Source organism: Bison bison, unplaced genomic scaffold (genome assembly GCF_000754665.1).
Source record: "Bison bison bison isolate TAMUID 2011002044 unplaced genomic scaffold, Bison_UMD1.0 scf7180017864376, whole genome shotgun sequence".
NCBI classification, from domain to species: domain Eukaryota; kingdom Metazoa; phylum Chordata; class Mammalia; order Artiodactyla; family Bovidae; genus Bison; species Bison bison.
In genome coordinates, this window is record NW_011494948.1 from 10954516 (window position 1) to 10979488 (window position 24973).

The following is a 24973-nucleotide window of genomic DNA, read 5'->3' on the forward strand; positions in this document are numbered from 1 at the left end:
TTAATCTGAAAGGAAAAGCAAAAATTGGTGGGTTCAACAACCATCTTCTATTTTTTGTAATATCTGACTTAAGTTATAGATGGATGAAGAATGTAAGGAACAACGCAAAGATTCTGGGGGTCAAACTTGCTGGATACAGAGTTGAGACCTTTACTTCCTCATCTGCAAAATGAAAATAACTGTACCTGCCCTGAATGCTTTTTAAGAGTTGAATAACATAAAGTGAGTACCACCCTTAGCACACTGTGTGAGCTAGGAGGTACTTATGAAATGATGGTTTTTAATCCATCTTTTACTCTTAGCAATAGGTGAAAGTGAACGCTAAACCAAATATTTATTTTAGATCTAAAGATACAGTATGTTCAAACAAGTGTTGGCTAAAAGAAATGAAATGTCAGGCAAACTAACAATGCTAATCTAAGACCATCTATGACAATATTAATGTACTACACATAACACAATTACTTTTGATAAAAACATAATCCAGGATTAAAAGACAGTAAGAGCAGCACATTCTGCTCAACAAATAGTTCCCAAGCCCTTAACTACACTTAAGGCAAAGTACAAGACTGTAAATGAAGATAAAATATTGCCCCAATATACATATAGGTGCCTTGCTATACTCTTTCATTTAGTTCTACTAAAAGGTGTAAATGCTATTTGCTTTAGTGTGACCCTGATTCCATGAATACAAGTGCACATTCACAAAGCCAGGGACAGAGACCAGGGTACCTGTATAATGGAACTTCCAGCTCTATTACCAAGTGCTAACCATAATGAGTGGGCTTCCAAAGTGGCTCAGCAGTCAAGAATCTGCCTGCCAATGCACAAGACACAGGTTCGATCCCTGGGTTGGGAAGATCCCCTAGAGAAGGAAATGGTAACCCACTCTATATTCTTGCCTGGGAAATTCCATCAACAGAGAAGCCTGGCAGACTATAGTCCACTGGGTCACAAAAGAGTCATTCACGACTTAGCGACTAAACAACACTGATAATAAAGCAAGCAGCTTTGATTCAAGGGATTGATTAGAACTGATGATACAAAGGTAAATAGAATGTAACAGAATTTGCCAGCTTAGCTTCTAGTCTTTGGTTATCCATAACTGATATCTCAGAAATAACAGCATCATTCTGACATCCAGGAAGGTCATCCCAGTGAGAATTTTGCAGAGTGGTGAAAACACAAGACTAATGGCTGATACAAAGCAATTCTCAAAAAAAAGAAAGAAAGCTGTCTGCCAATACTTAATATCTTCTTTCCTATTGATATTTGGTGAAATTAAAACATTCAAATTTATCCCTCCTAAAAAAAAAAAAGAAGCTTTCCAAGGACACTTGCCTCAAGACAAGCTCAAAGAACAAGATCTACAGAGTTTACTGAACACCCACTATGTGCCTGAACTTCATGGGTGTTGTCTCATTTCATCTTCCTGACAAATTTCCAAGTGTTCTTTCCCCCATTTTAAAACAGAAGAAAATAAATGTTAGGGATAAAGTGACTCACCCAAGGTCAAAAGATCGTAAGTAAGTGGCAACATGAGAATCCGAACCTGGGACCAATCTTTTTAACTCCCCCACAGCTCTCAATCCCCACCAGAGTTCTGCAATGTCAAACAATAATGCTGCTACAATGGGGAGAGAAAAATGCTGAAAGAATAAGTATTAATGCTTTTAAAAAGTTTGATTTTTAGGGAAAAAATACTAAATCAACTTTAATTTTCATGTTAAGGAGATGTGATACTGGGGTATTTCCATTCTTTCCCTCTTGGATTATAAAGGGGCAATTTTAATGAATTGAAAAGGGTTTGGATACAACCACAACATCCTTTTTATAATCAAGAACTGCTTCCATGATCAGGATAACAAATTTTGTTAGAGAATCTAAGCATACGCGATAGACTTTTTTCCCCTCAATTTGGCACTGTTGACAAGTTTTTCTACTTTTTAGGAAAAAGAATTAATTTTGAAACTGGCTAGAAGGGAAAAAGAAATCCAGCACAAAGTTAAGTTTAATATTCCTCTGAAAAGTGCACTTTAAAACTGGAAACTAGAAACAAAAATCATCAAAAGAAAACTTCATCACTACCACTTGATTACATTCAGCACTGAAAAGAATTCTTAGAGTAGTCTCTAGAATGTAAGTGAAAATATCTAATGAGTTCATCTAAAATTTGAAGTGCCAAGTCCACACATCAATCTTGATTTTGCCATAGAGTTGACTGCATGTTGGTTTAAGACCTCCCATAAACAATATGAATGTATCTGTTTATAAATAATAAACCGTCTACGGACAGCACTAATCAGATTAAACTCAGGAGGTCTATCTGGACAAAACCATCATTTTATAGAAATACATAAATCATGTACCCAAAACTCTATAAATACGGCACACAGACACACTCACAATTTACTGTTTTATAGTATACTCTTGACTTAAATTTCTGTTATATAAGATTCTAAAAAATAACTTATCAGTGGGAATCTATCCTGGCTTAACAACTATAAAAAGTTTTTCCTTGCATTCATGAGGCAGTTGTCAAAGTGTGCGTGTACACACAGGTACACACACATTCAACTTTATGTATGTCTTATATATCAGTTACTACTAAGGAAGAGAAAAATGAGCCATTACAAGAACATGGAATCAAAGCAAGTATTAAGGCTTGCAAGTGAAGAGCAATAGGCGATTCAAACCTAAAATGCAAATTAAGATGATATATTTATTTAGGTAAGCCCAAGACAATTTGTATTTCTCTTATTCACTGGGAAAAAAATCAGATGTATTAATATTCTATAAAGTCCCAATGCAAAATCAGGAGGCCATTCCATACATCCACATTTTAATCTGTTATAAATTAACCTGAGTCAGGTCAAATCACGAAGCCATCAGACAGCTACATTCAACATGCACAATTACAACCCCAGTCCAATCATACACACCCGGAGTAAACGTAAGCCTCAAACTATTGGAGCAGTGAAGAGCCAGGCTAGTTTTCCCCAGAGAGGGACTGGTGGGGGCAATTGGCAAAATGGATACATCCCAGACAATGGCAGAACCTGAGCCATGCCCTCCAACCCTAAAGATGCTCACGTGGTTGTACGAAAGTCTGTTTACAAGATCCGCAGCCCAGATGACCTGCATCTTAATTAAACTGCTCTCTTTCCAGAATTCCTGGTTTTAAATCACACTGGAAACGTTTGGCTGCGACTGCACTAGAATGGTTTGGTTTCTCCTTTCTGAATGCCAAAAAGAGGAAAAAAAAAAAAAAAGTGCCATACTTAAGTTTGTTTTGTTTCAAACTCTCAGTCCTTCTGCATTCCCAAACTGTATCCCTCTGACTAGTAGAAACCGTTATTAGAGAGAAAAGGTTTAAAAAAAAAAAACACCGCCCACACACAGCCCCCAAAAGCAGCCCGGGAGAAGGAATGAGGGAGGCTGACTGGTAACATACGGTACCATGAGCTGCAGTGGCCTCGCCGTCAGCGGTGCAAGGGTAACTGATCGCTCCTGGCCTTCCGCGCACAGCGAAGCTCAGCCCAGGGAAGGGGGGAACAGGGACTGGGCGGGGAGGGGGCCCTTGCCGCTCTCGGGCAGTTTATACAAGAAGGCAGCTCAGCTCCTTTCTGGCGCATTCCTCCTCTCTATCTCGCCACCTCTTTGCCTGTGTCCTGCCGTGTTTTCTTCAGCCGGTAATTGTCCGGATGGCAAGACTTTTAAAACAGTCAGTTTAGGAAAAAGCGAAACCCTTCTAAGTGACCATCACAGCAAATCAGCTTCACGCTGGTGGGTAAAATTTTCCAAGGGAAGTGTTCTTCTGATAGTTCCTGAGTCTCTAAGTCCCCCCCGCCACCCCCGCCCCCACCCGCCGCCACACACACTCCCCTAGAGGGCTAAATGCACTGTGGCAATAAAACATTCATGCGACTTGGAATTTTAACACAATGCCATTTCCCTAGTTTAACCTGAAAGGAATGCACTAGTCACAACAGACTACATCATCCTGCCATTAAACCCTGCCAAGGAACCGCTTTTTTGGCCCTGCCGGGCCAGCTTTGACGGGAAAGGAGTACACAGACCCACACACTGAGCACAGAGGGGCCACCTCTGCTTCCTCGGCCGGGTCCAGCAACACCCTGCTCTTGAACGTGACCCCTGACCCCTAGCATTGTGACCGGCTTGTGATGCGTGTGTCACTCTGGCACTTCTGCAGAGACACACACGGTGCAGGCCGCTGGCGGCTCCCTCTCAACAGGACTTGGGCTGAAGCCAAAAGGTTCTCTCTTATTATTACTGCTACTATGGAAGGGCTCCTGTGGAAGGGGGGCAGGGGGTGAAGGCTGTGCCTGGTGCTGGAGAAGGGTCTGTTTCTGGTTTTTCCTTTGTCTTGCGACTTTTTAAAACACAAACTTTGTATTTGCCTTCATAATTAGGTTGTGATTACTGACAAGCTGGTTTGCTTTGGGGACAACTTATCAAAACTGCCAGTTCTTCCTGCATTTAAGTGACATTTCATTTAGACTTACAAAATACAAAAACAGAAATTTTTCTGATTTCTCCAGAGAATTTTAGAGAAAAAACTCAAAAGTGTTGAACTCTAAATAAAACATCCACACTTAACCATTTCATGTGGCTAAAGTACTACCACCCAAGGAACAAGGAACAAATTAGTTATTTGTGTTTTTCAACTCAGATGTATTGATTTATTACTTGTGCAGAGCTGTCTGCCTTCCAAGGAACAGAAGCGACAAACTAAGGAACAAGAGAAAATAAATGTACAACGAATGAATACTCAAAAATTACACTAAAAGTTTTTAAATGTTTAATTTTGGACTCTGCAGTGATGCCAATTTGGTACTGTATAGCCATTTACAAAAGTATTGATTTTTACTAATTTTGAAAGTTACAAGATATTATAAGTTTGTCCCTCCAACCTCTCTTTTTTCCTCTATCCTCAACTTCTCTCTCACTTCTAAAGTATGCCTTCCAGATCTTTCTACTTTTCTATTTTTTTTCCTTTTCTGATCCTTAACTATTTTCATATGGGGCACTTTCACTTTCAACCTTGCCCTACTTTTTTGTCCTCTAATTTGTCCTCTCTACTCTATTCAGAGGCCATTCTAAGAAGCAAGTCCCTCCTGACCCTGACCTTGACCCTGAACTATATAGCCAGGTGAACTGTGGTTATCCCTGCAAAAGGTGTTCCAGACTTAATCTCCTAGAATGAGGTCACATCCCCTTCCTACAGCAAGTAAAGAACATCTTCCTTCAGAGAACACCCTAAAATACAAAATAATGATTGTTACGCAGGTTAACATGCGAACAGAAAATAAAGCCAAATTGTCTCCTTTAGCGTAATTTTTGTCTCCTTAGTAGATGGAATTAGTCTTAAGCCCCAGTTAAAAGACTTTTTTTTCTTCCTTTTCTTTAAACAGACATTATCATGCCTTGAAGAGTCATTCTAATCCCTTCACCTTAGCCAAACCATGCTAATTCTAGCTAGGAGGACAGCAATTAATTAAAAAAAAAAAAAGGAATTGACTTGAGGAATAGGGGGTGGGAAATCAAGCCAACAGAGAGGCAAAGATTATCAAATCCTATGTGAAATATTTCCATTTCAAAATATAAATGCTGAAATCAGATTGTCATTTTAACGTATATAAAATCCAGCAATAAAGATATCTGATTTTTTAAATGATCTGACTTACTACCAAAGTATATTCAAATCCAATTTTTATGTTACTAGTGGGAAGCCTAGTAAAACTGCAGACAGCACTACTTAAAGCAATGAAACTAAAATTACAGAGGATAATTTCTATTTAAATTCAGGCAGATACACTTTTTTGCTCATATCAAATCAATCAACACGATGATCTCAAAGCATCTTCGACCAGTTATCTAGAGAAAGAGAGTAAAGTCTGTGATCATGCACATGCAGCATGTTAAACCTCTCAATTGTGATGCAGTTCCTCTGAAAACCTCAGAAACTTTGAGACACACTGCTAAAAAGAAGAAATAACCCATCCCTTATTTCTAAATAAAAAAACTGTCAACCAATTTTATAACCTTAATACTGCTATGGTACAGTGAGGCACCATGAGGAAGTCATGTTTTTATATGAAACGGTACCAAATTAATGGAATCAGAACACTACCCAACCTGTAAGAAAAGCAAGTTCTATCAGTAAGTTTATTGAATTGCACAAAGTTGCACCAATGCAAAAGTTTTGCAGAAATATTTTGGTGTGGGTATAAGCATATGATCAAGTCTGTGATAACCGTCAGTAATTTTCTTTACCTTTAACTTAACCAAAAGAAAATTTTACTGTGTTAAATGGCATTTGGGAATACAAATTTTAAAGTTTTGTAAGTTACCTTTTAATTTCTAGCAAGCAAAATAGGTGAGATGTTTCTCACCAACCCCTATTAAGATAAGCACAAACAGGCATATGTTAATCTATTCTCCGGGAGAGTTTATTTGGAGCTATTGGATTTGCTAAGTCATCTACCCCTAGTAGTCCCTGCCAGTGTCCCACCTCACACCCCCTACAGGCAGTCAGACTTTAACCCTCACAGGCAGTCAGACTTTAACCCTGAGTGAGGGCAACCCTCAGAAGCAACAAGATGAGACAAGAAAGGAAGTGTGTAGATGAAATAGTGAGGGAAGGAAAAGAAGAGAGATGCAGAAGGATGAAACCAGACTGAAAGCCACACAAGCAATAGGAAAGAGAAGGAGCAGACAGACAGAGAATGAGGTGGGCAGAAACAAAATGCAAAGGGAGAGCTAAGGGAGGACTGAAGGGAAAAAAAGAGATGGCTGGGGAGAGAGGAGGTATAGGAGCCCCATGACACAACAGTGGATCAAGCAGCTGGCCAGAGATGCTAATTCAGCGCTTTAACAAATCAATGCCACTTGAAAAGTACAATGCGAGCCCTCACTGGGTAAGATGTCAGGGGACTGAGAAAATGCATTCTCAAGTATTTCACATTAAGAGGGAATAATGTGTTAATTTATAACTCTTCACCCTATACACTTGGATTATCTATCTGTGTCAGCGATTTGACTTCTTAAATTTATCAAAAAGGCACGCAAAGGGAGGCAGCTCTGACTGCACCACCGGGAGATGGAGGTTTCGGAAGAGCCTGTCCTGGGTAGTCCTGCAGTTCTTTTCCCTTTCCTATTCGGGCTGACATGTTGGGGAGGGGGGCAGGAAGGAGTGAACATCTGAAGGCAAGATCTGGGGAGGAGGGGAACCCCGGGTCCAGTTACTAACGAAACCCAAGGAAAGGCTTTGTGGGCCTGTGGCTGATTGCATTAGGTACCATCCGTCAAAAGTGACACAGAAGAGAAGGAATAACTTGAATCAGCAACCCCGAGCTGCCATCATCAGAATTTACTTTACGGAAACTTACTTAAGTCTCTCAGCACACCCAGCGGAAGAGAAGCTGCTGACAATCAGAGTGTAATTAAACAGTACTTTTGAAATGCCACCAGAGTCCCATAGACAGAGCTTATCAACATAGGAAGGGAAGGGAGGGCTAGTTTATTTTATTTGGTTAGTTTTGAGACAGGGAGGGGAGATGTAAAAGAACTAACATTACATCCCAGCATTTAAGAGCCTAATGTTTCTTTCTTAAGAAAAAAATATTTTATTAGACATCAGATTCTTGGAATTGTTTCCTAACTGTTCTTTAATGTAAATTTAACCAACTTTTAATTTAATGATAGCACAGCTCCTAACCTGAGAGAAAGGCTTAATACTTTTTGCTGCCAAATTTAAAGCACTATCAGACTTAAGTCTTCAGAGTGCAGGCACTGTCAAGACACAAAGGCAAGTATGTTACAAACTGTGGAATAAATAGAAGAGAGTAAGTTTCAAGAAAGTATTGAATTAAGGTGACAGCCTTAAAGATATGAAGGGGACACGTGATTATTACATAAAAAGGGAAGAAAATGACCAGATTGTAACTGCTCTGAGTTTCACTTTAAGATTGTTTAAATGACACACACACAGCACTGTTTTAAAGTGAGCAGATATTTTTATTTGCTACCAGTACAACTGCAACAGAAACAGATATTCTCTTATTTTCAGGACATTCACATGTAAATGAATGCTGATGAATGGAAATGAGATGCTATACATGATGGGCAACCTGCAACATTCAGGTTAAAAAAGGCAAAGTTACCTCACTCACTGAAGCTTGAATCTCTTCCTTTCTACACTTGGGCACCAACAGAAATGAAAGACAATGACTGACCTTCTACCAGTTTCTATTGGCTAAACACCACCCTCCAGAGATACTCAAGATGGACAACACACGTTCTTTTGGTCTCATGTTGCATCTTGCTATTACACAGCTACTTCTTTAAATGAGTATTTGATTTGAAACTGAAATTATAAATACTGGAAATTTGACAGCTGCACTGAGCCAAAGGATTAAAATGCCCAAAAGAGTGTGATTACTTAACGAATGTTTTCTTTCTTTCAAAGGAGATAATTAATAAGGCATTTCCTAGGTCAAGACCATAGAGTACATTACTTTCCCTTTTCATATAATCTTAAAACAGACAATATATATTCTGAGTACCATGTCTGCAACAGCCGAGGATCGTATTATATGCTTTTCAAGGGCTTCTATGCCCTCAGAGTAGGATTTGTCCTATCTCTGGTTTTTGCATGAATTACCATTATTGTCTGTCCCATCCATGCCACCCCCACATAAACTATCTATTCTTATCATTATGGTAACATTAATCCTCTCCCCTTCCCCTCCCCCACCACACCCACCTAAGGGGTTAAAAGACTTCAGTACATTTGTGACTTGTCAGTGACATATAATACCCGGGTCCTTCATGCAATCAACTTTTACTTGACATGTATTTGCTCATCACAGGACCCGCATTACTACTGGGAAAATGAAGAAAAACCTAAATTAACACTTGACATTCAATATGGTCAAGTCCTTAATTGGCTGGGCTTCCTGAGAAAGCAATTTTCTATTCCCCAAACTGTTCGCGTGTCATGTGTGGAGTGCAGCTCTTGGCCATCACTGCTGTCCCTCGCTCCCTCTAATGAGAGCAGATGAATTAGTGCTACGTGACACGATTTGAACAGGGCTTCCTCCTCTTCCCCTCCCCCCAACCTCTCTCCTATACCAATGACAGCTGTGTGGCAAGGGAAAGAAAGAGAAATGCAAGAGCAAAGAATCCTGTAAAGGACGATCATTTTTTTAAATGAACCTTAAATGTCTTGTTAAAACTCCAGAACAACAGGGTCATTTCATGGTGGAGGTGGGGAAGGGGGTTGTTACAAAGATCAGGGGAATTATCTGGCTATGGCTGATTTGGGTTGTATTAACTTCCAGCATGTTTCTTCCATTCCTGGCTAGTTGCAGTATTAGATTGCACTGGTCTAATTAAAATGGAATTTACATCCACTTAGAAAAGTTTTTTTTAAAAGGTCTGGAGAATGGGTCAGCTAGAAAAAAAAAAATGAACAGCATGAAATGATTATTATTCTAAGATAAACATACCTCTGGGTTAAAGAAAAAGAGTCTTTTCAACAAACGTTTAAGTCTTAAGAACCTGCAAGACAAAACTCTTATCACCATACTTTGCTTTCAGATACTGTCCAGTACCTGAACTTCATGTTCATCATCTTATTTTAAATCATTTTTGTTTGGTTCCCTTCCTTTGATTGTTGAATTTTTGCAACAAAATCTATTTGAATGCTGATTCCATCCTATTATTTTGGAGGGCGGGGGGGAATATAGTCTGCTATAGATGTGCTTATTTAGCTCAATGAGAAACTGAATGGATGCATGACAGGAAGGTAGGACAGAATTTGCTTGGTTCAAAGATACTGAAAGGTAAACTGAAGGGATTTCTCTGCACCTTTACTTACTCGCTTTGAAACCAAACAAGAAGTAATTTTAAATGCCTAAATTGCTTACCCAATCCAACAAGGACCAAACAGAACTGGAGGAGGTAAGAGTATATGGCAAATCACATATTTGAGAGAGAAGTTAGTCCAAAGTACATGCATCATGTAAAGATAATTATTTACTCTTTACTCATCTCTATTTAAATGACAGCTAAAGGCAAAGATGCTACCTGTGTACTAGAAAGTATATCAAGATTGTACTGGTATCACAAAATCAATGCAAGCATGCAAAATACAAAACTCAAGTCTCAAGTGCAGTTCCCCTGCCTAGCTTGATCGTTTATTAGTTATTCCTCTATAATTCTGAATAGAATTGAACTAATATTTCAGTAAGAAAACTGTGAAGTGCATTTGAATACACAAAAATGGTGAAACCCAGTTTTATACTGTTTAAAGTTATTACCTAAAACCAAAAGAGCTCTTTCCATATTTTATATTCATGGGAAATAACATGAAAGGAAATAAAGTTTTATAGCATTTCTCTTAAAAAACAGTCAATTCACAACATGATTTTAAATACTGCTACACTAACAGAAGACAAGCTGTAATGTAAGGAAACTTTGGGGAACACCTTTAATTTTCTAATTTGTTGGAACATTATCATTTCAGATACTGCAAAAACTCTCAAATAATTTAGAAATATTTTCACTGAAGCAAAACAATGCAATGGACACTACCCCTTCTGGTGGCCAAAGCACTGATATTTCAAGTATTGTTAAAGATATCTTTTGAAAATATACTTGAGACAGCTTGTGACTGGGCATTCGATCAGGTGTTTATAAGAAACGGATAATTTGGTATTCGGGAAAAGCAGCTCAGTCAAATCCATCCAGTTAACTGCTAAGGTAGCTTTATAATCACTGAGCAACAAAGGGCAGTGTATGCTGCCAATAGCTTTAGGGTGACCTTTGCAATGCTGACTAGTCCGTCAAGTTCCATCTCTGAGATGCATGATACTACGGGCAGGGGTGGTTTATTAAGTGAGGTAGGAACTAAAGACCAGGAGCCTCCCAAAGGGTAGGCATTTTACATAAAGGAAATGAAGAATTCCTTTCCTTAAAAAGAGATGCTAAACACCAAGAGATCAGGCTGAACAGCCCCATATTCTTTCCCAAAGCACTAGTAGCCATCTGAAGCGTAGAAACTAGCAAGAATTGGGACAGCATTGGGAAGCATCAGCATCTTCCCCCACACTCCCCTATGTTTCTAAAACCTGTAATGAAACTCCAACTGGGAATTGGTAAAATAGGATCAATGACCTGAGCTCTAGGAGTAAAGCTGAAAAAGAATGGTGACCTGATTGTAAAGCTTTAAACAAATTGTGAGGAGTCCAGCCTTATTTGGGGGTACTTTCCAACCACTGCTAACAAGACAGATTAGCAACTCAGGAGGGCAACAATCAGCGAGATGACTGCACTGGACTCAAAGACTGGATCACCTGTAGGAAAGTCAGCCTTTTTGACTCAAGAAAGTCACTTCTTGATTGAAGAAAGTTGACTGTGACTATGGCACAGTGGCATGCTTAAACTTGATATTCTCTTAGGGATGAGCAGACTTTGAAGTTCATAATAAACTTGAAATGGCTTTGTGGAATGTTAAGGCTTAACGTAGATGGTTGGTGCCACCGTCATGCCTACACAAAATGAAGTCAACCTGGAAATAACTGCATTCACAGCTCCAGGGTATTTAAAATGGAAGGCTCCCCCTCCTCCCCCACCCCTTTTTTTTTATTAAGAATTTTACTTTGAACCCTAAGAAGAAGCTGCACTTTCCAACTTGTTTCGCATAGCTCAAATTAAAATACTTATTTCGGTTTAGAAAGGCATCATGTTTGCCACCCACCTCGTTCATGTTACCCTCACATTACACCATTTGCAAGAAGTATAAACACAGGGAGAAAGAAAGGACTGCTTTAAAACAGCCTGGTACATGCACCAATGAAACTGCTTCTAAAATACAAGACAAAAATGTTATTTTATAAAAAGGAAGAGCATCTAAAGGAGTATATTCTTTTATCCTCCATTCTTCACCACCCTCTTTATGGCAATGCTTCCCTCCCCAGTATGAAAGATTATTTTATCTAATTCCTAGTTGAAAGGTTTCTAAAACTGGTAAGTCACAATTGTGTTGATGCTAAACTTCTTGAACATGGCATACCAACATCATTCTGACACACTGACAGATGCTTCGTAACAATTCGCACAAGTCACTTGAGTTAAAATACCTGACTTACTATATAAAACAAACTGTTACTCTCTGGTCTCTGTTCCAGCTCAGCTCTTCTCTGATGTTCTGGAAGCAAACCAACAGCTTGTTATGTTTATATCAGCAGTGACTCCCTTCTGATTGGAGCCCGACACTGACGTTGATGCTGTTCAACAAGACCCTAGACAGAAACTAGGCACACGGAGGCACCATTTGCAGATCATTTTAACAAGATGTTGTTTCCTGTTCCCACGAAAATCAATAACAGGATGACCTTCAATTTGAAATTCAAACCAATTAATTACTGGTTCTGTTGAAAATGCTGATATCTGATTTGCCTAGAGAAATTCAACTATAAATAGATTATTTTATCTTCAAGAGTCCCTTCAAAAAATTTACACAAGCATTGAAAACATATCTTATACAACATAAATGATGTTTTCTAGAAGCTTGTATACAATATTGGCCTTGTATGAACTAGCATAGAGAAGTTTTCCCCTTGTGGTTCATCTCCTCCCCGTGACATCATAGTCAATTGCCTGGTAAATTACTGCAATCCCGCAAAGATTCAGGGCCAATGATCCACTGCTTAAAGGTGAGATAAAAAGCTCTTTATAGTTGAATTCAACTTTTCATCTACATCAGTTACTGACACAAATCATGGAATTCTTTTCCAAATTTAGAAATCTCCCCTTTCTTCCCTAGAATTCTAAAATTCTTACTTTTCAACTTTTATTAAAAGGCTCTATTTTTTGTTTTGCTCACATTTGATTTTTCTTTGTATGTGGGTCACAAGAAGAAAAGCTATACATCAAAACTATCAGCACCAGAAATATATTTACTAAACCTTTTTTTTTAACTGTTAAAAAAAAATGAAGAATTTGGTTCATCCCAGTGGGGAATTCCCAAGATGAATGTTCACATGCAATGAAACTATTATCTTCATCCATTAAAATACTATCTAAAACAGAGGTTTCTATCTGGCAGTCACTAGGCTGAATAAAGCCTACAGATGAGTTTTGTTTGGACCACACACTTTTAAAAATATTTGAAAAGGTTGCCAAGATTTAAAAATCAGGGGAGTCCACATAAAAATCTGGATTTCTGACTTCCCATTAAAAAAAGGGAGAGAGAGAGAAGAGAAGGATCTCACAACACAGGGCCTGCATCCCCACCTGACAACAACTGTCTGGATCTGGGGAGCTAAAACCTCACGGTGGTTGACACAAGGTCCTTCTGAAGCACTGCAGTCCCCCATCAGATTCACTCTTGCTTGTTACTACCTTACTTCCTCGTGGCCCTTTTGGGCAACTCGATCTTTAAAAAGACATAAAACTCCAAAGAGGGTTAACAGAGTTTGTGGAAGAAAAGGAGAAGGGTATCTTCTCTTTCTTATTTCATGAGTTTGCATAATGTAAGATGGTGGGTAGATTTTTCAAAATACAGTTGTTCAAGCAAACATTAAGTGCCAAGCAAACTGCTTTTCAAAATTTAAAAAAAAAAATTTTAAGCAAATCCGAAACTGATGATCTCATCTTAAACAGTGGTTCAACAAAACATTTACACTGGTTTTCAATCAACCACATTCTTCCCTGAAGCCCAGCAAAGATGCTCAAGTCAATGCTGTTACTCGGATCTACATCCATTTTGTTCCTTCACATGTTAACACTTCTGTGCTTCCTTTCTAGAACGATCCTGTACTTAAGTGAAAACTGACCCTAATGTGAAAATAGAATACATCTTCAAGGTAAATTTCAAAAGTCAACATTTAGGATGCATGAATATTATCACAGGAAATATTCGTCTTTACTGGCTCCACATGTATGCCACAACCTGACATTTATACTTATATTAAATAGACATTATTGCAGGTTTGAATGACCCCAAAAGTCATGGCATATTTCTTTAAAAATGATTACCTAAAAGCAGATGTCTATGACAGTTACAATGCACATCTATTTTGCTTTTTCCCTTAACTGCAAGTAATTTCAAGGAGAAAATCTATTTCTCTACTTCCAATCAACCACAAGAAGATAGTACTTCTATCCATTACTAGCTTTTACAAACAAATTAGAAACACCCTATTTAACAGAGGAAGGTATCTTTTTGCTTCCTCCGAGAATATCAACAGACTACCTCTGAAGTACTATACAGTTCAGAATGTATTAAATATGCTATGACTAGCCATATTCCAACTTATTAAAAAGAAAATGTAAATCAACTTTCATAGAGTGTTTCTAAGTTATGTTTCATCACTGGACCACATTCTTGAAAGATTATTTTTTTAATTAGGTGTTTCCTTCCTTAAAAGAGGTGCTTTTCTTCCATTCTCACCTTAAGAAAGTAACCCTTGAACACATGCCAAATTTACTTCAGTTAGACATTAATCCCCATATTCTCTTGACTCTTAACAACCTGAACAACTTTAAGTAAACAGTTTACAAAATCATAACAATCATACTGCATTCCTTAACACCTATTTGAATAGAAAAAGAGAAAATGCCCAAAGTATGAGCTCCATAAATAAAGTCTTATACCCAAAAGCTGAACAACAATGTTATATATTCCTTTTGGGAAGCATTTTTCCTTAATATCAATTATGCTTGAATTTTAAGCAATTAGCAGCAGACACCTGGAACTCAATTATTAATTTACCTCTCCCCACACCTTTTACACTTCTTCTGAAACCATTTCTTAAGAGGCTTCTTAAAAGAGATGACCCCATGGGTAGCATACATGTAAATGTTCAGATTTTCTTTAAAACATCTTGTTATAATCTAAGATTAAATTTACTCTTTTTTCTTTAAGAGTATCATTTTGGAAAAAAATTTAATTTCTCAAATAATTGAGTAAACTGATTAAAAAAATTCTAGGAAATGTATAATTCACTACATTCATGTTGATTTACCTACTATAATATTTTAGAAAGGGGAATTTTATGGAAAAAATATAGTTAATTTCCATTCATGATGACCAAAGTTTTAAGCTTTTCTCCTTGGGCTCACATCATGGCAGCTGACTGCAAATACATAAAAGAGTTCTAGAAGATTCCTGATTTGGTTATTTTTGTTTGCATTTTACTGTGTCAAGACAAAAAAAAAGTATGAGATAATGAATGTTTAATAATATTTAATCTGTATTATATAGGGATGAAGCATTACATTCACTTAACTCCTTCCTTCTTTCTATGAATCACTGATTTCTAGGAAATCGAACCTCAAACTAGGCTTATGCTAAGGCTTATTTCAACACTTTGTATTTGTTTAAAAAAAAAAAAAAGGAAGAAAGAAGAGAGAGACCCACAGTACCGGTACACTAGCACATAAAGAACAGTGGATCATCTGCAAACTCAGAAGGCAGGCGGCAGTTGGTTTATGAAGAAATTATTAAAAATAACTATTTGCCCAAGGAAAAATGACCAACTTCTCACTTTTAACCAAAAGGGTGTTTTTAATATAACGAGCATCCAAGCTTCCCTGGTCATGAGAAAACCTGGAATATATTACACACGCATAAATGTGGCCCAGGAAGCAGTATATGAGATATGCTTGCTATTGACAGATTAGCACTTCATTTTCATTACTCTAATCTCACCACAGGCTGTGAACATTCTCTTTTTCTTATTTGAACAACAATGGTGCATGAAAAACCAAGCTGACAGGCAGGCGGGGTTCATTAAATGCACAAGGCTTTTATTCCCATAACGCATCTCACCTGTATGAAGCTAGGGTTCAGGCTCCCAGGCTAGCTACTGAAACAAGTTCTCCCAAATGTTGGACTTCTCTTTCGATCCCTTCCTACTTCATTTATAATAAATGTCCAAAAAAAAAAAAAGAGTCAAATGGAAAAATTCTTTTTCACAATGAACTCGGTTTAACAGACAATAGGATTGGTAAGATATCTTAAGATTGATTCAGTCCCATGAATATTTTCCAAAGTTGTCCAAGAAAACAAAGAGAAATGATTGGGAAGGAAAATGATGAGACATTTGAAGTTTGGGTCAGAGTCTAATCTTGGTATCTCTATCTCAGCTTGGTTCTAACTCATTTGAGGGTAACTATAGTTTTCCACTGGTTAAAAATGGGCAAGTCACAAAGTAAGAATCACTCCAGCTCTTTCCCAATGAATGACAAAGAGCTTCACCAAAAAGCTACCTTCAAGAAGCCAAAAGGGTACAAACTAAGGGATCATTTAAATGTCATTTAAATGACATTCCTAAGAAGGGGAATTCCTTTTTAAGGTGAGCCATCCATATGCTCACTGCATTTGAGGCAGCCACTGACAAATCCCCAACAAACCTAAAAATGAATCACTTAATTCCCACAGCCAACAGAAGGACAGGTATCCACTTCCTGCCTGTCTGTACACCACATACAGATGCTCGACCATGTGGGGTCTTACAGGAAGTCTTCCCACAAAGTCTAGAGCAGGGCTTTGGTTTTGGTACATTCTGGTATTCTAATATGAATACCTAAAAAAGAAATGCAATATTAGATAGGCCCTACAGATCCTACCTGGCTCTTGAGTTAGGTTCTGACGTGAGGTCAACAAGGAGGTGTCTTCCTGAATACAGTCATTGTATACTTACTGCCCCATTTCTTGCACGTGGCCTTCCAGTCATGTCCCCTGTTCTCCGGCACTGGGAGAGGGCACAGGAGTGGGCAGCTTTACCTATGCCTGATTTAGGTGCCCGAAGAGTCCTCCTAATGATTTAACCCAATGAAATTTTTCTTGCTTAAATTTTAATGGAAGGAAAAAAAAAAAAAACATTTTGAAAACCCTAGATAGAGGTTCTCATTTTAATATTAGTTTTGTTATTATGTTAAGCCAGCTGAACGTAATTATTTTCAGCATGTAAAACATTCATTATCCTGGATTTTTTCTGTTTAAACTCCCAGTTCAGGTACTCTGATCATCAACTATGAGTCCTGAAGATCTGTCTAGAGAACAAATAGCCACTAAGAGATACCTTAATAAAGTTGAAAAATTCATGACAGTCACACAAAAGCACAGCAGGTCCAAGGACTGGAAGCCGTGTCTTTCCATGTAGAATAATATTTTCGAACCTTGTCCATTTTAACAGTCTCTCAGCTGCGTAGGACAATGGGTTAAAATTTACTAAATACAAAATAGCAGTGAATCCTCACTGTGTTCTGTATACTGCATGTTTTCCATTTCAATATATACTGTCATCCATTAATATTAGCCCTGCCATGACTTTGATTATTTTTTTCTTCAACGTTTCAGTTAACTCTTATTAACTGTAGTTTGTCTCAGAGAGTCATACCTTCAACCTATTGATGGAAAACTTCACGTTTTTCCTTCTAACAAAATGCTCTCCTGTGCAGATGTAAATCTAACTGCACAGATGATAAAGCCAAGAATTACTTTTAAAAAAGAAAAAGAGAAAAGCAAAATCTCTTTTCAGCTAAGTACTTTCTTCCACAGCGAAGGATCCAGTTGAACTGCCTTTCAGCGCCTTTGAATGATAAGCCTGGGCCCCTGGTTACATGTTTTTATCACGCCCGGACTTAAAGAAGCCTTACGGAGCAGAACTCAGGACAGTCCTCCTGTCAGCACCTCCACGCTGAGGACCACATCTGAGGGTGGCACCTCTTTCCATCCCTCTGCCAGAGTGATGTACTGGCAAGAAGGTTCCTTTTAATTCCTTTTTATTAGGGCAAACAGAGCCAGTGAAAGTAAGGAGAAATCCAGAAAAAGAAAAAAGAAAGGAAAGGAGAATAAAGCAAGAAAATTAATAGGTCTATGGGAACAGGAATAGGAAGAAAAAACAGTCTAATCATGTATTTAGGTCATTAAGTAAGTGGCTGCCAACCAAACAGAAATGAGACTTAAAGCGACCCCCTTCCCCGCCCCCAGCAACAACACACAAACCCTACAGACAGTAGCAAAATAAGACTGCAGTCCAAAAATACTGAGTAAATAAGATGTCAGATATGCTCAAGAGAATCCCTGTTACAATGAGTAACTTCCTACTGTTCAAGATTATTTTCATTTTCTTCACAGAGAGAAATGAAAAAACTGACGGGCTTAATTAAAGAAAAACAAAAGGATATTATTTTGTTGTTAAAGGATCAATTCTTTTTTTTTAATTGGAATGATGATTAATAAGCCGAGAATTTGATTTCTACGTTAGCCAGTTTGAGTAATGCATTGTTTTTCCACAAGCATTTCCATTAAGAAAGGCTGTGTGAATGAAGAAATGATACAGCTCTTTTTCTCTTCTCCTGCTCTCTGATTCTGTGGCATGAAATGCTATCCAGAGCGTTTGAATAGAACACCGCACACCACCCTCAACCAAATGAACTCCAGTCATAAATTTTTCACCTTAGGGTTTGAATGTACACTATGAAATTTGCTAGGGTTCCTACAGGGAATGTACAAATTAAAAAAGAATCAATACTTTTTTTTTTTTTTTTCCCAGTGTCTAAAACTTTCTTTTAAAGCTGGGGAGGGAAAAGGCAGTACAGATCCTGCTCGGTGAGGAGCCAAGGTACCTCGGATGTCACTGCCCAGGCATCATTTCCCGGGTGTCATCTGCACATAGTAAAACTTCCTGGAGCTTTAGTTACTCAGAAAGTTTTTTCCTCTTATTTTTTGCGCCTGTTTACAATTGTATCTTATAGGAAAAGAAACTCCTTCTTCGATACAATGTCTTGCTTGTATGTCAAGACAGAAAGGCTGCTGTGCCTGAATTATGCCTCTTTTCCTTTATTTCTCTAAAGCTTAAAAATAGATGTCAAAGTTCCTTTAAAGGGTTTTTGACTCTCTTTCCCCTCCTTTCCCTGGTTCTTAAGGAGATGGAGGATCACCAAGCAAAATGTGGAAGCCAGCTGCTTTCAGGAAATAAAAATGGCATCAGCTTTGGCAGACAGGGGTAAGATCAATCATTTCCTACGATCCCCAAACAATCTTCTCTCTGACCAAGGCCTGGAGAAGCATGGTTATGTAGCGGCAAAAACACACCATGAGAGGGACAAGAGGATTTTCACATGGTGAAGAATTCATTCCACCCACAGAACAAACCAGGCTCCAAACCTCACGTGAAAGGAAATCTTGGAACCATTAAGTTCCATGTTCCTTGGACAGCAACAAGAGGGACTCCCAGAAAAAAAAAATTCTCTCACTGAAAAAGTCACCCCACAATTCACTCTCTTCTCCCTGTTACCAAAAAGTTCCCTGACAACACTCCACGGGAAAGAAAGGAGTTAACTCGTAGTTCAATTCCAACACCATGATTCCAACTGTGGACACAAGCTAAAGGCAAATTCCAGTGTCTTGTCTCATGCCTTTTGATACATATACACATTATAATCAAAAGTCTCAAGTTCAGAAAATACTTCTTTGGCCTTTCACAGCCATTAGCTATACATGTTTACAGGAAAAGCCCTCTCGAAAGCTTTGCAGACTGATAAAGGCAGATGCCCAATCTAACTTTCTTTAAGGGTGTGTCAGACAGGCAAGGTGGGAAGAGAGACGCACTAGAATGTGTGTTTTTCATGGAACGGGGTGACGCCAGCTCACTATCTGTAACGGCCAGTTCCCGTGGAGTCAGCTCCCCATGTCACAACGACCTGGCAAACTTGAATGCTTTCTCTATCACTGGAGTCCTTGCAATCCTGTTTGGCTGTGACCCATTCACTTTTGCCCCAACTTCTCTGAGATGCCTTACTCAGCATCTAATTAGTTAGGGAGGATTTGCCGCGGCTCTTAACCCTGACACAGGAGTGGGAGGATGTGCTGCTGTGGGAGCCCAAATCTGTCCTGTCACTCCATCAATCAGATTTCCATAACGCCACGCATGAGGAACGGGATTTATCAGTCAACGTTAAGATACACTCATAAATATGATTATTAAAAAATACCTACAATTATATAGATAACATAGCTACACCTTTAGGGATTTGTTTTTGGACTGTGGTTACTTGATTCACCTTAGCTTTTGCTAAGGCCTTACAGATTATACACAGACACACAGGCCCAGTTTGCAGATGATAGAAACACGAGAAAAATAATTTCAAAATGATCACCTACTATGTTCAAAGTCACTTACTGTATCATGGTGAAAATAAACTTGAAATGTGTGCACAGATTTTTTTAATATATACCAATCTATATCACATATCCATCTGAGAATATGTTTGTGCCTGCTTTATTTGCTTTAACATGTATGTAAACACCATATATAGGGCCTACTACGTTCCTTCCCCTTGCAGTACAAATTAGACAGTACCTATTAAGTGAAGTCTGCCTGTTATACACACTTACAAAGTACAGGCCAACACACAAGCACCTGTGCTACAACCTGTATTTTAACAATTACCCAAATTCCTAATGTTAGTGTTACATGATAAGAATGGATGAGAAGAATTATATTGGAATAGATGTCTACAGTTAAGTCTTCAATCTAAAACATTATCACACAAATTAGAGAGGAAACTAAATTGGAGGTAGGAGCCTACTAATTCAACAGGCTGAAATTACATGCCTCCTAATATAATATAAATATTTATTTTAGCATCAAGACCGTCAGTTTGGTCAATTTAATCCTTTTTTAGTAAGATGTGATTACTGAAACACACCAACTGTAAGAAGGGGAGTAAAAAGGGAGGAGGAAAAGTGCAGAAACCTAGAGATGGCTGATGCCTGGCAGTGAAAGTCATTTTCAAAGACCATTAACTATCAACTGCTTTACTCCGGGCTCTGGTTAAATAAGAATATACATCCTCTGTTAAAAGGGACAGCTGCATGAGGGGGATAGAGTTAAGAATAAAATACATGCTATGAACTAGAAAGAAGAATCAAACCACGATATACAATTAGGCATCTGACTTGTAAGAAACACTGCCTATGTGCCTTTTAAACTGTTAGTGCATAAACATTCAAATTATTTGGGGGGGGGAAGGTAGGAAGTCAGACAAAATCACCATTTCCACTTAAATATATAGATTCAACCAACGGAAACTGTGCTTGCCTATATGAATAGAAAGAACTAAAAGACTACTGGGAGGAAAATGCATATCGAACCTGCTTTTAAATGGATGCCAGCAATGTTGTTATATGTTTCTGACAATATATTTTATTTATCATTTCTCTGAAATGGGCTAGATTTTATATTAGTGAGAAAGTTTGCTTGATTCTGTCCTATCTCTGGTGAGCAGACGCTCTGGTATTAATGTAAATCACTGATTTAATTTTTAGCTTTCTTGGTTTGCCCCTCACCTATCTAGGAAACGATTTCTCTGGTGATAACTAACACATCATGCTAATGAGAGAATCTAATGCACAATAGAAAAATGTCACTACTAATAATATTTGCATGAAGTTAAATAAAGCAACTGTAGGAGAATGTCAGACAGTTGTTCTTTAACAAGACACAGTTTCACAATGAAATTATGTTGTTAATTTTGTTACATCATTGGGTGAATCCTAAATTACTACATAATGATGCACAGAGTCATTTATAATTCTAACTTAGTATTTCACTCGTGTCTGAAAAGAGACCTTATTAAGGGATTCACATTTTATTTGAAACAGGTTAAATATACCTCACCAATAATAAAAGGTAAATGCCTCTAGTAATGTGTAAAGCATAAGCTCTAGCCCTTTACCTGTTACAGTTTTATTTCTGAGAAGATTTCAAAATATATTATTAGACTACTGCATCCCTTGAGGGAGTACAAACAATTTTAATTGCTATTCTCTCACATGAACAAAGTATTTACAAAAATGGAAAAAAAATCATCATTTAAAGCCTGGTTTAAAACAACAACGATTTCCAAAAGCAGACCTTATTTTCTGCTTTTAACAATACCTTGTGAGGTTAAAATGGGCAAAACAACATTCTGGACTCTAGGAGATGAACAGAAAAGATGAGCAAAGAGTTTCTGGTTATTCTCGACCTGTCACTGATCAAAGTGACCCAAAGAAGAACTCCCTTTAGAGAAGTTAAGAGTCATGCCCTTCAAGGTTATCAAGTATTTGTCTGTATGGGAAAATATTATCCCTTTTGAAAAAAAATCATACTAAAATATGGAAGAAAAATATAGAGGCAAGAAAATGCAGTCAAATTGTCATATCTTGAACTTTAGCGGAATAGACTTAGTTCCACCAAATCTAAATTGGCTTCAGATTGTGGTATCTTTTTGTTAGAATTAGACAGACTGAAATATTTACATATAAGCAGATCTAACTTGGCTCATACAAAACAAAAGACAAAGATTTTTATATCCCTACTTCCTAAATTACCCATAGAAGACACAACGCTAGAATATTAAATTTCAGTATTTATGAGCTATCTCCCACTTTAAGTTTTGCTGTAGTTAAATAATACGGATTGTGAATTCTCTATAGTTCAGTTTTGAAACTGGCTAGTCAGGCTTTTCTAATATTTAAAGAAATGATCAGGTCAATCTCTCAGTTTTTATCTTATTACAGATAACTTTGAAACAAAAAAATGCCCCAAATATTCACTTCATGAACTAAGTCCATTTTTTTCCCTTAGAAATTAAAATAATCTTAATACAGGAAAAATATCTCTAGGCCTTAGAAATATAAAATTCTGCAGCTTTAACTGGACAAACTTTTACCTGTAGTAAGACAAAAACTGGCTTAATGTGTAATAGAGACTAGTATTCCTTGAAACTGTTGGCTTCGAGAGAGATCATGTCAAGAAGTGTCTTTCCTTACATTGGCACCTACACACATGTACACACACACACTGAATCAGCATTGCTGATGAACTATAGGTCAGGAAAATAAACATGTATATTGAACATGTACAGTACACATTTTAGGATTTACACACAGTTTCAATTTAAGTTTACACAATATTTATACAAACTAAAACATCATCCTGAAGGAGGAAAAAAAAACATGTAAACTTATACCCTCTTTAGATGCCTTCCAAAAATGCAGAGGAGCTAAGCATTTAATAACCATGACAGGAAGAAAAAAGAGGGAGTTGCCAACTACATCAAAACCAAAAAATAAAGAAAACATATAAAATAAAATAACTACACTTTTTAAAATTGTGATTTTCTCCTTTCATTGTACTGTTTAGTAAATAGTATAATTAACATTACCTCATACAGCAGCCATAAAGCATAAATTATTTCCCTATATTTCTACTCTTTCCATAGTCACTGATGCTCACTTTCACACGTATATAAACACAGGTACACACAGAAGAGATTTTTATACATCCAGAGAGTGAAACAGCTGGATCAAAGACATCATAATGGTTTAGCTGCACAATTTCTCTGTCTGAGCAATTTCAAATTATTTTTCCAATTTTGATCCACCGTTTATGTAATTTACTTTTATTTGTTTTTTAGCTAAAATGCTTTGCACAACTTAAAATCTCCTTAGATTCAAATCTACTTGGAAATGGGCTAGTGCCAAAGAAGCAATCTAACACCATCTATGTGGTTCAATAGCCATTTATCAATTGATCATTATCTCTATCTGGTTTTATTAACTCTTTTCTAGCTAGAGGGAGACCTAAACCAACTTCCCCTTTCAAAACACACACACGCACACATACACAGACCACGACCTCCAGTAACAAGAAAACCCTGAAGATGATATCTAATTTTTAAAGTAGAGAACAAGTTATTTGGTCCTAAGGTCAGTGAAAACATACTCTGTGTTCCAACCACGAAGAGAGTCACCCAGGCAGGGATGTGCCTCAGAAACACACCTCTCAAAGCACCGGGCAGTGGCAAGCCAAAGAATATCTCTGAGAGGAAATGAACTTTTTAACTTGCAAGAATGGGAAATTGCACATAAAGAGTTGCTTATTGGGCTTGTGTTGATTGCATTTAAATCCCAGCTTACTGTATCAGCAGTAATCAGGGTCCCTCTACAGGATATGTCAAAATACACCTTATTCAAACGCATTTATCCTATCTAGAACTGTGTGATACAACTGTTCCCTAGCTAAAGGCTACAAAACCCTGGCTCTCTGTACTACCTTTCGCAGATGTATTTCTAAACTTGTGGTAGTCTCCAGTCTGGTAAACTGGTTTATTTCCTTCTTCACCAACACTTTAAAAATCAAATTAACTCAATAAAAGTATTTAGTTCTCATGAACTCCTTACAAACAAAGTAGGTTTCCATAAAAGAAAGTAATTGAAGTTTTTTTTTTTTTTTTTGAGAGAGAGAGAGAAGCAATACCCATTTCCTAACAACCTCCATCTGCTTAAAATCCCAGTGTACAGTCACACTTTCGTGCCGTGCGGAGGCTAGTATCATACTAACTCTTGCTTTGTGTGGGTCTGATGGAGGCTTTTGAAAAGCAAAGACGTGTCTGGGAGGGAGGCACCAGGGAACTTCCCTCCCTCGCTTGAGCACAGTCCAAGATGAAAGTTTCTGGGTTGTTTCCCTTTGCTTCCTCTCCCCCTCGCTCCCCCTCGGAGCCGCAGAGCCAGCGATTGTGCAAGAGGAGCCAGGCGCGCGGGGCGCGTAGGTACCACCAAGCGCACGGTACACGGTATGAGCCGCGGGCTCCGCTGATTAACGAGCAGCAGCCGGCGGCCTTGGGCGGACACGTCGACCCTCCCTGCAGAGCCAGCGGCGGCGCAGCCAGGCGGCCCGAGGACGGCTCTGGGGAGGACGCCAAGGCTGCCGAAGTGTGAGTGCACCGGCCGGCGGGTGGGCGAGCGGGCGGGAGCCGAGCGGGAGCGGCGGGAGCGCAGGGCCAGCGCGCAAGAGGCGGCGGCGGCGGCGGCGGCGGCAGCGGCGGAGGAGCTGGGACCGGCCAGAGGCTCAGGCCGTCACGCACGCCGCCTCCACCCGCGCCC

At 38.4% G+C, this 24973-nt stretch overlaps 1 protein-coding gene across 12 annotated transcripts in view; it reads right to left on the reverse strand.

Moving 5' to 3' along the window:
* The window catches only part of BNC2 (basonuclin 2), a 479688-nt gene that overhangs the window by 296807 nt on the left and 157908 nt on the right, over nt 1–24973 (reverse strand). For 2 of the 12 annotated variants that reach the window (XM_010857049.1, XM_010857046.1), the window contains exon 1: nt 3460–3835. The exons of the other annotated variants lie outside the window; for them this stretch is intronic. In XM_010857049.1, the coding sequence (XP_010855351.1) occupies nt 3460–3462 (3 nt within the window). In that variant the 5' untranslated portion in view covers nt 3463–3835. Of the gene's footprint in view, nt 1–3459; nt 3836–24973 lie in introns of those variants that run through there. 12 annotated transcript variants of the gene reach the window in all.